The sequence below is a fragment of the Megalobrama amblycephala genome, linkage group LG12 (genome assembly GCF_018812025.1).
Source record: "Megalobrama amblycephala isolate DHTTF-2021 linkage group LG12, ASM1881202v1, whole genome shotgun sequence".
In the NCBI taxonomy this organism is placed as follows: domain Eukaryota; kingdom Metazoa; phylum Chordata; class Actinopteri; order Cypriniformes; family Xenocyprididae; genus Megalobrama; species Megalobrama amblycephala.
In genome coordinates this window covers 1,768,404-1,786,605 of record NC_063055.1, presented here as the reverse complement: position 1 = coordinate 1,786,605, position 18,202 = coordinate 1,768,404, and the positions used below count along the sequence as shown (strand labels likewise).

At 39.1% G+C, this 18,202-nt stretch overlaps 1 protein-coding gene and 1 long non-coding RNA gene across 3 annotated transcripts in view; both read left to right on the top strand.

Annotated features, from left to right (window-relative positions):
• The first annotated feature begins 4,779 nt into the window (after positions 1 to 4,779).
• Positions 4,780 to 18,202, top strand: part of LOC125279405 (zinc finger protein 11-like) — a 32,335-nt gene continuing 18,912 nt past the window's right edge. Inside the window, exons 1-3 of one of the 2 annotated variants that reach the window (XM_048209063.1) lie at positions 4,780 to 4,875; positions 5,674 to 5,741; positions 7,324 to 7,429. In XM_048209063.1, coding sequence (XP_048065020.1) covers positions 7,375 to 7,429 — 55 coding nt within the window. In that variant the 5' untranslated portion in view covers positions 4,780 to 4,875; positions 5,674 to 5,741; positions 7,324 to 7,374. The remainder of the gene's footprint in view (positions 4,876 to 5,673; positions 5,742 to 7,323; positions 7,430 to 18,202) is intronic. The other variant, XM_048209065.1, reaches the window with a different exon arrangement.
• LOC125279407 lies at positions 13,570 to 15,119 on the top strand. The gene is made up of 4 exons (XR_007187378.1): positions 13,570 to 14,162; positions 14,255 to 14,432; positions 14,589 to 14,717; positions 14,833 to 15,119. It is a non-coding gene; the product is annotated as an uncharacterized LOC125279407 (long non-coding RNA).

Here is an 18,202-nt window from a genome sequence, read left to right as displayed (position 1 = left end):
TAAATCCAGTCCACTGGGGCAGGATGCTCTAGCCCACACCTGGCCAGATTGGTTATTTTATGCCTTTCCCCCGATACCTTTGATCTTGTTGACTTTTCATACGGTCCTTCAAAGACATCACAGGCTGCTGTTAGTAGCGCCAAACTGGCCAGGGAGACCTTGGTTTCCAATGCTGTACAAGCTCCTAGAGGGGGATCCCTGGAGCCTTTCCAGGAGAATGGATCTCCTCCACCAGTTGGAGGGTCAGACATGACACCCGAATCCAGATTGCCTGCACCTCTGTGTTTGGCCGGAACCACTTTTTAGAGTCTGTGATTGTGAGGTGCAGGACACCATATTGAAATCTAGAGCGCCTTCTAACAGGAGTGCTTATGCCTGTCGATGAGAGCTCTTCACTGATTGGTGCAGAGAGCATGCAGTGGCCCCAGAGCACTGCCCTGTTTTCTGCAGTCACTGTTTGAAAATAATAGGGCAGCTTCTACCTTAGGAGTCTATATAGCTGCATTTTCAGCATATCATGTGCTAACAGATGGTCAGCCATTGTGGACTCATGCCTTGGTTACTCAGTTTCTTAGAGGTGCTCAATGACTGTGTCCTCCTCAGTCCACTCGGGTGCCCTCATGGGACCTGATCCTAGTCCTAAAATCTCTTACATTGCCCCCGTTTAAACTTCTGGAGCAGAGTGACCTAATGTGGGTCTCACTGAAGACAGCGTTTCTTTTAGCCATTACTTCTAAGATTGTGAGTGAACTCCACGCATTATCAGTTAACATATCTTGTATGCGATGGAATGCAGATGGCTCAGTAGTGACGTTATGGCTGAACACAACATTTGTTCCCAAGAGGCTCTCTGCCAATTTTAGAAACAAGGTTATTGAACTGGCAGTATTTAACCCTACGGTATTGGGTACACAGGAGGAAAGTGGAAGCAGACCTTTGTGTCCAGTAAGAGCTCTCCAGTGTTATCTGATGGTCCCAGAAGTTTTTTTTGGCAATCAGACCAACTTTTTCTTTGTTATGAGGGGCCAAAAAGACGTCAGCCGCTCTTAAAGCAGAGACTGACACACTGGGTAGTTGAGGTTATCACCCATGCCTACAAATCTAATAATCCAGTGCCATTGGGGGTGAGATGCCATTCGACAAGGGGCATCTCAATGTCTTGGACTGCACTAAAAGGTGTCCCTCTAATTGACATCTATGCATCAACATCATCAACAAATACCTTTTCCAGATACTACAGGGTTGATGTGGCTGCTTCCGATACTATTGAAGCAGCTGTCCTGTCTGGACCCTCAACTTCCTCTTAAGGCTGATTTATACTTCTGCATCGAGTGTATGCCGTAGCTACGGCGTAGGCTGTGTGTAGCATGCATAGCCTACGACGTAACCTGATGTGCACCTCTTCAAAAATGTAACAACACGTCAATTTTTCGCGGGCCGCAAGCACTGTGATTGGTCTGCTAGAACCCCTCCCTCAGGTCAAAAAACTGGCACGGAGCAATCGGAGAAGACCGAGCATTTCCAACTTCCATATGAATGAAAAAACACTCTGTTTCAGGAGACACATTCAGTCAAATTGCAACAAAAGTCGTTACCTATTTGCCACTTCTCTATCGCTTCTGTTTGTAAGCTTCTCTGACAACATACATGACAAGCTGCTTCTTCTTAGGCTTTTGCCTTGATCCTCAACATGACCGCGAACACTGCCTCCTAGTGGTCTGCATGCACATCGACGCAGACAACGACGCAGAAGTATAAATGAAAATGGACACATAGCCTACGGCGCAGAGGCTCCGGCGTAGGTCCGACACAGAAGTATAAATCAGCCTTTAAAGCTGCAGTAGGTAACTTTTGTAAAAATTTATTTTTTACATATTTGTTAAACCTGTTATTATGTCCTGACAGTAGAATATGAGACAGATAATCTATGAAAAAATCAAGCTCCTCTGGCTCCTCCCAGTGGTCCTATTGCCATTTGCAGAAATACACCGCTCCCGGTAAGAAACGACCAATCAGAGCCAGGAGGAGTGTCTTAGCAGTGTCAATCAATCAAGCTCGCGTGCGCGCTGATCACACTCCTCTCATGCAGAGCACGTACAGGCGTTCAAATTCAAGATTACCGGTGTGCCGCAGCTTTGCTTATGCCGGACAAACAATCCAAACTGCCAATTCCTCGAGTGGCTCCTGCTCATAAAATAAAGACGGGTAAACGGAAAAAGACAGATGACGATGATAAAAAAGCCAAAAAGAAAGAATTAGATAGAGCCCGAAATAAAACGAGGGTAAATACCGGAGCGGCTTTTCCGAGGTGGAGGGAGCTACGTGTCCTGAAAGGATTAAAAACCGATGCAGAGTTAGCCACATTTCTGCTTGACAAGTAAGTATCCCTGCTTGATTTGTTTAATTTTTTAAGAACTACACAACTAAGATCATTTCAAAACAGGCCTGCACGTCCCCTGCCTGATGCTTCCTCTTCTCCCCGCCCGACTCGAAGTCGCTGTGGGTGTGAATTCCTCGTCGGAGCCCATTGACTCAGTGTCAAAACTCTAGCCGCATAACATACAGATAAAATGTCACGCACTGTGCAAAGCAACTATTGAAACCAACTAATTCACTGGCTTGTCATGTTGCTGAAATAATGTACTAGCAAACCTTATTTAGCATTACATATCGATAGAATAATTACTTGCATACTGTAACGTTAGTTACCGTTATATTATCATACTAGCTATTTATTACTTATAGAAATAGTGCAACGTTATATAGTTACATTACATGTATTGCAAAATACGTAATGTTTTGAGGACCAAGTTTGTAGTCAAAGTATGGGCAGGCCATAGTCAATGTAAATCATATTGTTGATGTTTCGTCCGTACCAGTGAATGTGCCATAACTGTTTATCCGCCATCATTGGTGGCCCTGCTTGCTTACTAGCCTGCACGTTCATGGCAGGCTCCGTTGTGATGGGGGAGGAGCTGTGGAGGGAGGGCTGTAGCGCAGCATAGAGCAAGGGGGAGTGACCTGTGAGTTGTGCTTGTTCAAATTTTCAGGCTAAGTCAACGTTTTCTAAAAACTCCCTACTGCAGCTTTAAGGGTAAGCGGGACCTCCTCGTGACCTTGTTGTTATAAGTCATCCAGTGTGAAGCACTGCCTCTAGCAGTCAGGAAGAATGAAATAGAACGAGATTTATGTATGTAACTGTGGTTCTATGAGTTCTGAATGACCACCAGAACTTTCTGTCAGGACGAGAAGATTCTGTAGGGACAGTCTGCAGGAAGTCACAGGGTTAAATTGGGCAGCACCCTAAGTCATCCTGGTCACGAGGGACTTGGTATTAAACTCGACCTATGCATTTGCAACGAGAGATAATATCCAGTGTGAAGCACTGCCTTTGGTGGTCATCCAGAACTCATAGAATCACAGTTACATATGTTACTCTCGTTCTCTGCGAGGTGTTCTAACCATAAATATCTATGCTTCTAATGAAGTACTGGTTCCATCCCTGATGGACAGGCATAATCTTCAGGAACATTGACATTTCTCTGTTCTTGCTCTACTTCATCTGCCAGTTTATCCCCTACTCTTCATAGCTCTGCTGCCGCCATGTTTCCAACACCTGGCCCTGCTTTGACACAATGATTGATAGGGAGGGGCAGGGACGTGATCGGCTCGGAATGCATTTTCAAATCCACATTGAATTTTGCTACATTTATTGGGGGACATTTAATGAAAATGCAATCGCGAGTGTCTTAACATGCGAGTGTAAATGCAATTAGAAAAATAACATTTAAATGGCCATTTTGGTACAATTTCTGTTGAACTTGTTAAACATATGTAATCATTTCTGTAATACATTTTCATTTTCATTTTGCAACACAAAAATTATTTAAATTATATGTTAAAACTAGTATTGGAAATAGCAAATGTAAATTATATTATTGAATTTAAATGATAATTTCGCTCCAGACATTGCACATATGGTATGGAAAATGTAAATTTAAATATAGCAATGCATTACTGTATTTAAATTTACATTTTCCATACCATATGTGCAATTCTTATTTTCAAATAATCATATTAGAATGATTTCTGAAGGATCATGTGACACTGAAGACTGAAGTAATGATGCTGAAATATTTGTTCACAGAAGTAAATTAAACTTTACTAAGTATTCAAATAGAAGTCTGTAATATTAATATTACTGTTTTTGATTGTACCTTCTTTCATTGACCCCAACATTTGAAGTGGTAGTGCAGATTAATTTACATATTATTAGTATTATTTTTTATAACTAAAACTAAGGGCACTAATAATATGTTACAAGAAATAAAAAAGGAGCACAATCTTACAAAGGTGAGATATAATACTGTACAATCAGGCACAGAGTTAAAGCTATGGACACGCCTCATAGAAAACGTTTTAAACAAGGAGAAATAAGAAGTACTTTTGTACAGTTCTGTTGTTTTATTCTACATGAAGGACGGGAGAAGTGTTAGAACAGTTTGAAACTGATCTCTTTGCAGAATAAATTGTTAAATATGCCTCCAAATGGGACATTTCTACAGTTGCATTTTTTTTTTGTGTAATTTTTAACCTAAATAAAGCTTAATTTCTTCCACTGATGAGGAGGTGAGACAAAATCAAGCACTTTATAAATAAATAAATAAATAAATAAATAAATAAATAGCTTTTTATATATTTTAAAGATCTTTGGCGCCTTTATTTCTGTCTGCACTGTGGAAAAGCAGTGTGTTTTCCCGCTCCGGTCCACTAGGTGGTGACAACGCACAATAAGTTGCCACAAAAGTGAAAGAAGAAAGCCAAAGAAGATAACTACTGTCTGGTGTTTGATCGCTCTAAAGATGATCATCTGAGGTGTGTAAAAAAATAACTATTTTCCTATTATGTGGACAACACGTCACCACATGTGGTACAAAATGTGGAAAACACGTTACTAACATGAATAGGACGTGAAAATGTTTCCACATGTTGTAAGGTTTTAACACGTGCATCACATCTGACCACATGTCTCAGAATAAACTGTATATATACTGTATATTGTTATGGGTCAAAGACATTTAGATATTTAGACATTTAAATGTCCGCATCAAAAGAAATTTACAAAAGTGTTTTTTTAGGCTACAGAAAACACATTAAATGCAAGTGTCTACTTTTAATTTTTCAAATAAGTTTTGGGGAATGAAATGTCAAAATGTGGGTGAAATAACGGCCAATTGTCATTAAATGTAACACTTATTTATGTAAAATTAAAACAACATACTTATTCTGACCTGTACGTATTGAAATATAGAAAAGAATAAGTGAGCATACTAAACTTATTGTATTAATATGGTGGTGTTTATTTTATACACATGAATCTAAGCATTGACGTGCACAGATAGACAAATGGAGATTTAATTACGAGTTTGTATATTGATATTGTTCAATAAAATAAATAAATAAATAAATACATTTCTGCAGCGTTTGGTGATGATGTAATTTCCTCTCATCTCCGACGGCTGCTAGACACGATTAAGTCGGGAAAAATGATCAGAAAATAAAGCATCTATTCAAGATTGGAATGAGGTTCACTCATAAGCATGTATCACTGATCCCTTTTTTTTTTTTTCAAAATCATATTCATAACGCTTTTTCTATTTTTTGACTGGAAAGTCGAAGCTCTGCGCATGCGCATCATTTGAATCCTAACGGACAACTACCACTGTTCTCTGAAGAAAAGGGTAAGCTCTTTTTTATTAGTAGTTTTAAACAATTTAATGTTAAGTATTGGTTTTTATATTTTACATTTTAAATCATTTAAATCTTTTCTGCTTCATATCGTCCTGTTTGCACCACCTGATGACTTAGGTAAACTCTGAGATAACTTTTGGAACTGCTTTAGTTGTTTAAAATAGTAATTTTAACTCATAATGATCATTTTATAGCGCTAACATATTTAAATCTGCATATTAATAATATTTACCCCGAGGGCATTTCTTTACCTTTGCTAATCTCATTTCAAATTCTTACATTCGATCAATAAATTCAATTAGTGAGAAGCATTCAAATTCGGTGCAGAGTTCTCTGTTATTAATTGTAGATATCATTCGCCTTGGATTTAATGTAGTAACACTGACTGTAACCATGGAATTTTGGCAGGAATAGTAAAATGCTTTCAAGTACTTCCACACTTCTTTTTCCAGCACTTCAAATCTCTAGTATTATCTAGGGCTGCATGATTTAAAATCGCACGCGATATGCCAAAGGCTGCGATTATTTAATGCGCAGCTTGTCAGAGCTGTACGGCTCTGTGATCAGTAGTAAATGCTTCTCCATCTGAAAGCCAGAGGGCGCTCTTGCGCAAAAACTCAAAATATGCCCTGCAGTAGAAGAAGATAACACGCATCATATCGCTGTAGCTGAATAAACAGAAGATTGAAATGCTTTGATTAATTAAACATGACTAATAAACACACGACTGCCTTGTACAAGAAGCCACATCATCTCACAGAAGGACGCTCAGCTGTTGTTATGAAGTGAGTTTGGAGTAAAAACATGTTATTAAATGTTGTCTTTTGTTGGACAAGATGTTAATAAATGCTTCTCGTGTCTGAAAAGAAGTTTGATGCGTGTTGCTTTTTCAAATGTACATTACAAGCGACTCAAACTCGCAGTGCTTTCAGATGGATTAGCATTTGGAGCCATAGTTTGACAAGCTGCGCAAAAAAAAAACAATCGCAGCCTTTGCCATTTCATAATCGCACTAAGAATCGCATTTAAGAGATAATCGCGTTCAAGTTCAATGTTATTTTTCGTATCGTGCGATATATCGTGCAGCCCTAGTATTATCATATTAAACCTCATATGTCAACTATACATTGGTTTGATTTCCTTTTTAACTGCAAGTTAATTGATAAAGAATTGTGATTTAATTGTAATTTTGTGATACAACGAGCTTGGCTACCTTTCATTTGGCTGTAGGCTGAAATTATATTCAACCCGCCAAAGTGGCTAATGGGAGTGACTGTCTTACCCGCCACAGCTTTGTGATTTGCAGTAGCGTTTTTGCTCAACCCCAAAAAGTGGCAATTTTAACACGCTCTAAAAATTATCTGTCAGGTATTTTGAGCTGAAACTTCACATACACACTCTGGGGACATCAGAGACTTATTTTACATCTTGTAAATGGGGGCATTTGGTTCGCCCACCCCATTCTCAATTGATCTAGACTCATGCAGCAATATCAATATACACAAACAACATTAATGCTTGAATAGAAATATATTAATTCATTGACCAGTTTTTTTTATTGTTTTTTGTCAGATCTGCTTCACCTTGTTCAGTGAAGCTCCTCCCACTGGAATTCACCAATAAATGCTGAAATATTTTCAACAGCCTACAAGTGAAGATGAGCATCAAGAGCAAAGAGGTTTGTGTTTATTCTTAATTCTTCATTAATAGTACATATCGTTATACATTAAGCTTATGATGATTTATTTTGGTTATTTTAGACCAGATGGAGGTGAAAAAGAAAAGGAAAGAATCAAATGAGGTGGAGGAGAAACATAATTTCATCACTGGAGGAAAATCTTTGACTTTCTCACAGACTGAAAAGACTAAGGCCAAGAAGTTGTTCACCTGCCCTCAGTGTGGAAAGAGTTTCACACGTAAAAGAAGTTTCAGGGAGCACATGAGTACTCATCCTAAAGAGAATCTGTTGACATGTGACCAGTGTGGAGAGAGCTTCGCATGTAAAAGAAGTCTCGGGGAGCACATGAGTACTCATCCTAAAGAGAATCTGTTGACATGTGACCAGTGTGGAGAGGGTTTCACACGTAAAAGAAGCCTGAGGGAGCACATGAGTACTCATCCTAAAGAGAATCTGTTGACATGTGACCAGTGTGGAGAGGGTTTCACATGTAAAAGAAGTCTCAGGGAGCACATGAGTACTCATCCTAAAGAGAATCTGTTGACATGTGACCAGTGTGGAGAGGGTTTCACACGTAAAAGAAGTCTCGGGGAGCACATGAGTACTCATTCTAAAGAGAATCTGTTGACATGTGACCAGTGTGGAGAGGGTTTCACATGTAAAAGAAGTCTCAGGGAGCACATGAGTACTCATTCTAAAGAGAACCTGTTGACATGTGACCAGTGTGGAGAGAGCTTTGCACGTAAAAGAAGTCTCAGGGAGCACATGAGTACTCATCCTAAAGAGAATCTGTTGACATGTGACCAGTGTGGAGAGAGCTTTGCACGTAAAAGAAGTCTCAGGGAGCACATGAGTACTCATCCTAAAGAGAATCTGTTGACATGTGATCAATGTGGAGAGAGCTTCGCACGTAAAAGAAGCCTGAGGGAGCACATGAGTACTCATCCTAAAGAGAATCTGTTGACATGTGACCAGTGTGGAGAGGGTTTCACATGTAAAAGAAGTCTCGGGGAGCACATGAGTACTCATCCTAAAGAGAATCTGTTGACATGTGACCAGTGTGGAGAGGGTTTCACATGTAAAAGAAGTCTCAGGGAGCACATGAGTACTCATTCTAAAGAGAACCTGTTGACATGTGACCAATGTGGAGAGAGCTTCGCACGTAAAAGAAGTCTCAGCGACCACATGAGTACTCATTCTAAAGAGAACCTGTTGACATGTGACCAGTGTGGAGAGAGCTTTGCACGTAAAAGAAGTCTCAGGGAGCACATGAGTACTCATCCTAAAGAGAATCTGTTGACATGTGACCAGTGTGGAGAGAGCTTTGCACGTAAAAGAAGTCTCAGCGACCACATGAGTACTCATTCTAAAGAGAACCTGTTGACATGTGACCAGTGTGGAGAGAGCTTTGCACGTAAAAGAAGTCTCAGGGAGCACATGAGTACTCATCCTAAAGAGAATCTGTTGACATGTGACCAGTGTGGAGAGAGCTTTGCACGTAAAAGAAGTCTCAGCGACCACATGAGTACTCATCCTAAAGAGAATCTGTTGACATGTGACCAGTGTGGAGAGAGTTTTGCAAGTAAAAGAAGTCTCGGGGAGCACATGAGTACTCATTCTAAAGAGAAAATGTTGACATGTGACCAGTGTGGAGAGAGTTTCACACGTAAAAGAAGTCTCAGCGACCACATGAGTACTCATTCTAAAGAGAATCTGTTCACATGTGACCAGAAACCTTACAAGTGTTCATACTGCGACATGAGATTCAATCGGTCAGAACATCTGGAAAGACATGAGATGATCCACACTGGAGAGAAACCTTACAAGTGTTCATACTGCGACAAGAGTTTCCTTGTATCAGAAAATCTGAAAATGCATGAGACGATCCACACGGCAGAGAAACCTTACAAGTGTTCACACTGTGACAAGAGTTTCCTTGTATCACAAAATCTGAAAAGACATGAGAGGATCCACACTGGAGAGAAACCTTACAAGTGTTCATACTGTGACATGAGATTCAAGCGGTCAGAACATCTGAAAAGACATGAGAGGATCCACACTGGAGAGAAACCTTACAAGTGTTCATACTGCAAAATGAGATTCAATCACTCAGGAAGCATGAAAAAACATGAGAGGATCCACACTGGAGAGAAACCATACAAGTGTTCACACTGCGACAAAAGATTTACTGATTCAGCATCAGTAAAAAGACATGAGATGATCCACACTGGAGAGAAACCTTACAAGTGTTCATGCTGTCACATGAGATTCAGATATTCAAAAGGTCTGTATAAACACAAGGAAAGAATGCATTTGTAGCCCTCTAGTTCGCACCACCCGCTACAAGCGAGACTCAAACCTGGGCCCGTCTGCATGAGAGGTTGGTGCTCTAACAAGGAGGTTAAAGACCGCAGTCTCTAGCGTCAGTCACTGGAGCGCCTCTTGAGATCAGGGGAGTGTGGTTTACAGGCACAGACCTTACCAGCCTACGTCTGTTACACATGTCTGTGGCTGCGTCCGAAACCACCTACTTCTCTACTGTTTAGTAGGGGAAAAGCAGTAGGCGAGCGAATAGGGATGTCCAAAGCAAAAAGAGTAAGCGAAAATTACCTGGGTACTAATTCTCGTGAGATTCGGCCGTGCGTCTACTTAAACGGGCAGTCGTGGCCTAATGGATAGAGAGTCGGACTTGTAACCCAAAGGTCATGGGTTCGAGTCTCAGGTCCGGCAGGGATTGTTGGTGAGGGGAGTGAATATCCAGCGCTCTCTCCACTCTCAATACCACGACTGAGGTGAGACCCTTGAGCAAGTGACCGTACCCCCAACTGCCCCCGGGTGCCGCAGCAATGGCTGCCCACTGCTCCGGGTGTGTGTTCACTGCTGTGTGTGTGCACTTGGATGGGTTAAATGCAGAGCACAAATTCTGAGTATGGGTCACTATACTTGGCCACATGTCACTTCACTTTTCACTCGCTCACTTTTAAAGTGCGTCCGAAACCGCCTACTTACCTACTCTGTAATAGGGGTAAAGCAGTAGGCGAGCGAATAAGTATGTCAGAAACCTAAGTAATCATAAATGAGTAGTCGAGAAGTTCCCGGATGGCCTACTGCTTCCGCCCAGATGAAGTGTTCCTCGCTGGATACTTTTCTATCCCAGGAGGCCACGGGAGAGGATACGTCATAATCAAACACGGAGGAGAAAAGCGATGCGGTTGCTGTCAAATGTGAGTATTAAAAACCAAAAACACGGTTCCTTGTGTTAAAGTCACGTTTGTTGAACTACTGTAGAGTAAACTGCTGAATGTGTAAAGATGCTGGACACTATAGTTGTGACTTTACAGTAAAAACACGTTTTATTATATATAGATAACAGGGAGCTCTAGTAAACACACATAACCTAATTCTCAGAAGAGGATACATCTTAAAGATGCTTACTTAATGTTTATTTAACCTCTGACAGGAAAATATTTTTTTAAAGGTGCCCTCAAATGAAAAATTGAATTTATCTTGGCATAGTTGAATAACAAGAGTTCAGTACATGGAAATGACATACAGTGAGTCTCAAACTCCATTGTTTCCAGTGTTGGGGTAGTTACTCAAAAAATGTAATTAGTTACTAGTTACTAGTTACTTCTGTAAATTGTAATGAGATTACTTTACTAGTTACTGCATTTGAAAAGTAACTTCACTACTTATTACTTTACTTTACTTTTTCTTAATTTACTATGTAGATACATGGACAAACATCATAGCCCTATCATCACTTAACCTTTCTGCATAGAGTTTATTGAACCATATGAAAGAACAACCCAGTCTGCACAAAGAAATATGCCTCACCGTAAAATCCAGAAACAACAGGATAAAGAAGGCTATGGTGGGGTCACTTTAAAATTGTGTCAACACACAAGTTTCAAAACACAGGCTTTGAATCGCTAATTCAAAAGTGAAAGTATAATGCTCACGGCCGCACGGGCATTCATAGCGGCACCGCGCCAGTGGACACGTACGGTTATGAACGCCCGTGAATGCATTTTAATGATGGGTTCATTAATGATGAGTTTATTATTATTCTTAATAAAAAACCCAACAACAAAACAATACAATCAATGACAAACTCGCTTAAATAGGCGCTCAGTCAAAGGTGAGGCGAAATGGGCAAAGTTAGGTGCGACTCTCGTTCAGCCCACTTTGAATTGAGCAGACGCGTTCAGTTCTGTAACTTGGTCACACGCAAAATAAAGAAATAAAATATTAAGTTTTGTTGCCAAATTTAGATTTTTTTTTTTTATTTGATTATGCCTATTATTTAGTCTATTTGTTTGATTTGTAATGATTTAATTATAATTTAATTATTTGCTTGTCATCAACTTGCAATTCCCTCGCGAACCCCCGTTTGGGAAACCCTGTTTTTTAGAACGTTATTTTACATTCATTCCTTGGCGACGGGTCATGCAGCCAAGCTACAGGTATCGCGTTTATTTTGTTTTTCCTTTTTTATTTAAAATATTCACAAACTTGTTAACTAGGCTATATCATGAATTATATGATATTTTCCGATTGTCATATATGTGGAAGTGAATGTGTTTTGTTTAAACACCTTTATAATGATCATGTTAGTTGATAAAACAGAGGATCTGTCGGATTTACATTACATAAATTCATCAATTTTTCCCGAAATAAACGTAAGTGGCTGGTGAACTGGGATAAGAGAGTAAACTTAAAGGATTATCGCAGCTTCCATTTGAGTGTATGGAATCAGCATTTAACACACTATAAATGTCTTTTTTATGTATAGCCTAGTCCTCATTCAAACGCCTGAAACCTCAAATAAACATGTGGTTGAAAACTTAGTTGTGAAATATGAAAAGCACAGAGCGCGTCAATCTCTGGCTCAGCGCCAGCAGCGGGAAAGCAGATTTGAATTTAGCGTATTGTTATCGTAGCTTACACGTTAAAAAAAGTTAAAATCGATCGGGTGAAAGGGGACAAACTGAAACTGAGGGGGCACAAATCAAATCTGGGGCGGCAATATGCCCCCTTTTGCCCCCTCGTGGCGCCGGGCCTGCCGAAACCCCCTGTCTCCGTCTCCATCTCCAGCAGCTACGTCAAATCGATCTCTATGGCAACGGCACACATACCGGCACACGCATGCACGCACCACTTAAACAGACAGAACTTTACACACAGGCAAACATGGCTTGGGTAACGCAGGAAAGCACGTTCCTATAGTCTAGTAAAGTAGTGTAGTTACCAATATTATTAGTGTAATGCGTTACTTTACTTCGTTACCCAAAAAAGTAATATCGTTACTGTAATCCATTACTTTGTAACTCGTTACCCCCAACACTGATTGTTTCCTCCTTCTTATATAAATCTAATTTGTTTAAAAGACCTCCGAAGAACAGGCGAATCTCAACATAACACTGACTGTTACGTAACAGTCGGGGTGTACGCCCCCAATATTTGCATATGCCAGCCCACGTTTCCAACATTATAAAAGGCATTAGACAAGGGCAGCCAGTATTAACGTCTGGATGTGCAGAGCTGAATCAACAGACTAGGTAAGCAAGCAAGAACAATAGCAAAAAAAGGCAGATGGAGCGATAATAACTGACATGATTCATGATAACATGATATTTTTAGTGATATTTGTAAACTGTCTTTCTAAATGTTTCGTTAGCATGTTGCTAATGTACTGTTAAATGTGGTTAAAGTTACCACCGGTTATTACTGTATTCACGGAGACAAGAGAGCCGTCGCTATTTTCATTTTTAAACACTTGCAGTCTGTATAATGCATAAACACAACTTCATTCTTTATAAATTTCTCCAACAGTGTAGCATTAGCCGTTAGCCACGGAGCACTATCAAACTCATTCAAAATCAGAAGTAAACAATATAACAGTATACAATACTCACATAATCTGATGCATGCATGCCGCATGCATGACAAACACTTTGTAAAGATCCATTTTGAGGGTTATATTAGCTGTGTGAACTCTAAGGCACTGTTCAAGGCAAGCGCGAGCTCTGTGGGCGGAGAGCACGGGATTTAAAGGGGCCACAGCATAAAATCGGCGCGTTTATAATGATGCCCCAAAATAGGCAGTTAAAAAAATAAAATAAAAAAAAATCTATGGGGTATTTTGAGCTGAAACTTCACAGACACATTCAGGGGACACCTTAGACTTATATTACATCTTTTAAAAACATAATCTAGGGCACCTTTAAGTATTATGACTTACTGATGGATTATGTTCTATGAGTGATGTGTGTGTGCTATTATGTAGAATTCACTGTTGTCAAAACTGTTTACATGAATGAAAATAATGTAAATAAACAAATGTACACTTAACTAGACAGACTTAAGTTATCTATTCTATTTGTCTGTTAGTACTGTTAATAAAACAAGGAACATTTGTGTTGGATAAAAAGTGAGTTAAAACAAATCTTCAACTACCTCAACATTTAAATGTAGATTTGAGCACATAAATCTCAGAGGAAACTTGAATCTTGTCTGATGTTACAGGGACAGAAATGAATACAGTAGTTTGTAGTTTATTTTAATTATTGTAATTTCAAACAGAGTTATTACAGCACATTTCTGATTCTTGATGTCTGTATGTTTGCTGCAGAGGTTTTGTGTTGGAGCAGGACCTACAAGGAAAGGTGACGGCGGCATTTGTGAACAAAAAAAAAGAAAAGAAAAAGAAAACCTGAAACAAAAATGTAAAGTAAGATCATTTTGTTACTTCTAATATAGAAATCAGATGACATTGTGCTGTTAAAATGACTGTTTTTTTATTATGTTTGTGCATTTTTGTAGGATGTGAAATGTCCTCTGACTGGTGTGAACACTGAGGATGGAGAGCCACAGCAGATCCTGGGAATGGTGGAGAGCCATGGACGAGACCCTCCATCACTCCACCTGCCCTTACTGTCTCATCTGACCTGATGTGGTCATGACTAACCCGTTATGCCTCCAAATAGAAACTGTATGGAATGTATGTATGCATTTATATTATAGTAGTACCTTGAAAAAGTAAACTTTAAGAAATAAACAGCTTTAATTAGCGAGAAAGGATTTTAAAAATCAAATTTACATTTGTACTTTTGGCAGATGCTTTCATCCAAAGTGACATACATTGCTCTTAATACAGGGATGATCCTGATGGAGTAACCTGGAGTAAAGTGTCTTGATCAAGGACACACTGGTGGAGACACTGCAGAAATCGAACCAGCAACCTTCTGTTGACCAGCTCAGTGGTTTAGCACACCACACCACAAAAGTAATGAAGCTACAACAGAAATGATCATGTAATTGTAAAAATATGAAATGAAATATGGCAAGAAGCTGAATGCTGACATGAGTGAATTGTAAAATGTTTTAATCTGTTTATTTAGTCATGCTGATGGAGAACACATGAATGTTTGCAGCAGCCAGATTGTCCCACACATCTCGTTTCACTCTTACTTCAAGGTTGTGGGGTTCAGGGGTCCATCATCATGGTCTTCCTCATCCTCTGGATCAACGATGTCCCCATTGAGAAGAGCAGCAGTGAGGGACATGATGGATGAAGGTGTTCATCAGCTGCAGAACTGGCACAGCTGTGTTGAGATAGCAGCAGGACTATAAATACGTGATTGTTAGATCAATAAATTTGAATAAAGCTTTGTTTTGTTGACTTGTATATGCATTTATTTGTCATTATTTTATTAATTTACTTATTTATTAATTATGCTATTATCAGTAAATGTATATATTTTATTACTTCATGCATTAATTCATTGCTTGACTGTAAATTCACATCAGCTGTATTTGTCTAGTGTGTATTTATGCACAGCCGTCATATAACAAAACATTACATTTTGCTTGTTTTACTAAAGAAGTAAAATGAAAAGTAATATAATTACATTTTGGTTTATGGTTAATGTTGGTGTGCGCTAGCACAGCAATTCATTCTGGGGCAATCTAAATTTTTAAGTAGTTTATACTTACATTTTTTGAGTCTTCTCCAAAGGCGAGATCTTCGAGCAGCTGTCCGACGTCTCCTCTGTGCACTAGGTAGGGTTGTGGAGTTACTGGTGCTGTGAGGTGTTAGTGCACCTGTCACTCATATCTTTATTTTTATTGCAGGACCTATAATTGCATACAAGATCAGGGAAAATACCATAGTGGTATCTTTAACAAGGAACAATAATGACAAAAAAAAAAAAAAATGTGTTTGTATACATCATAGTTTGAGATTATATACACACATAAAGTATGATGACGAGGTTAAATATTTTGACTACATCATAATGCACAAAAAAAAATTATTTTCATTTATTTGTTTATTTATAAGCCTGAGGGATGAAACTAGAGCTAATTCAACCAGAAAAAGAGGGAAACAAATAAGATTTATTACACTTTTGCTTGTGGATGAACATTTTTGCATATAAAATAAAGAAATTAACAACATATTCAAGCGAATTTGGGTTTTCGTAACAAAACATAAACTGGGGGTCACATAACTGTGGGTCACTTTAAAAGAACTTAAATTAACCAGAAATATGTTAGTCGTACTACAATCACAAAATTACTGGGCAGCTGTTTCTTCAACAAGACCACAAAAAGTTTAATCAATATAGTAGAGAAATAAATATTTACAGATAGATGTATTAACCTGTCACTCCTATCTTTTAAGTTGTTGCACTTGTGATACTCTTTTAGGCTCGTTAAGTAAGTACTTACTGAAATTAAGTACCTACTCAGTGAGTAGGCGGTTTCGGACGCAGCCAACGAGATTTGGCTGTTAAGTACCTACTCTTTTAGCGCTCGTAAAGTAAGTACTTTTTGAAATTAAGTACCTACTCATTGAGTAGGTGGTTTCAGACGCAGCCTGTAACTAATATCTGTAAAAAGTTGTGAGATTCTCAAACACTGAAACATGGATTTTCAAAAATGTAAAATAAAAATAAAATTTAAAATAAAAATTTCAAGCTTGGGAGCACATACTTAAATTAAGTCTCATTTTAAAAAAAGACCCTTGGCAGAATCTTGTTGAAGTAGTCACGTCACCTTTATTTATAGCGCTTTTTACAATGCAGATTGTGTCAAAGCAACTTTACAGTGATAACTGGTATATAATTTTGGCTGCACAGCAGCTCTTAAAGAATAGTGTCAATGCAGGCAGATCAAAAGAACTGTTGAATAAATGTCAAGAATACTGTTGAATATCGAATGTCAAGTCAAATGTCAAGTGTCCCCAACTAAGCAAGCTAAAGGCGACAGCGGCAAGGAACCCAAACTCCAACAGGTGACATCAGGTGGCAAATAGGTGTTAAAAAAATACCTTGGGAGAAACCAGGCTTAGTCGGGGGGCCAGTTCTCCTCTGGCGAACAGTGCTTTGTTACGATTCAGGTTGCTATCATAAGTCCGATGGGATCGCTACATTCAAAGTATTTATTTCAGTTCCATCCAGTTGAGGATCGTATTCATCACGCCGGTATGGACGGTCTGTTGAGGAACTGTGCTACTGGCTGTCGTGTCGATGAGGCCTTCACAGTGGATGATCTAGTTGACTCGATCTCTGCTGATACTTCAGGGCTGCGTTGTGGTCGCGTCCGGTTGACTACGGTAAACCTCGGGATAAACAGAAAGACTAATATTAGCGTAGATGTCATTCTTCTTCTGATGTAACGAGTACATCTGGTGTTATAGGAAGTGTTCCCGGTTCCAGCTGACCTAATTTATGCAGCCTAATAATCCTTTAACGGATTTGAAAATATAAATTGATAATGTGTTATGTGTATGCCAGGTTAAAGAGATGCGTTTTTAGTCTAGATTTAAACTGTCAGAGTGTGTCTGCTTCCCGAACAATGCTAGGAAGATTGTTCCAGAGTTTAGGTGCCAAATAGGAGAAGGATCTACCGCCTGTGGTTGATTTTGATATTCTAGGTATTATCAGCTGGCCTGAATTCTGAGATCGCAATAAACGTGAAGGATTATAATGCTTTAAGAGCTCGCTTACGTACTGGGGAGCTAAACCATTTAGTGCTTTGTAAGTAATTAACACGATTTTAAAATCTATACGATGTTTAACAGGAAGCCAATGCAGTGATGACAGAACTGGACTAATATGGTCATACTTCCTAGTTCTAGTAAGAACTCTAGCTGCTGCGTTTTGTACGAGCTGTAGTTTATTTATCAAGCGGGAGGAACAACCACCCAGTAGAGTGTTATAATAATCTAGCCTTGAGGTCATGAACACATGAACTAACTGTTCTGCATTCTTCATTGAGAGTATATATCGTAGTTTAGATATATTTTTAAGATGGAAGAATGCGGTTTTACAGATGCTAGTAACATGGAAGATGAAAGATTGGTATGAAAGAGCACACCCAGGTTCCTAGCTGATGACGAAGACTTAACAGAGCAGCCATCAAGTGTTAGACAGTATTCTAGATTACTGCGTGAAGTAGTTTTCCGTCCAAAAATTAGAATCTCTATTTTTTCTGAGTTTTGTAGAAGGAAATTACTGGTCATCCAGTTTTTTATATCGGTTATACATTCTGTTAATTTTGCGAATTGGTAAGTTTCATCAGGGCATGAAGAAATATAGAGCTGAGTATCATCAGCGTAACAATGAAAACTAACGCCATGCTTCCTAATGATATCTCCCAAGGGTAGCATGTACAGAGTGAAAAGCAACGGTCCTAGTACTGAGCCTTGCGGTACTCCATATTGAACTTGTGATTGATATGACATCTCATCATTTACTACTACAAACT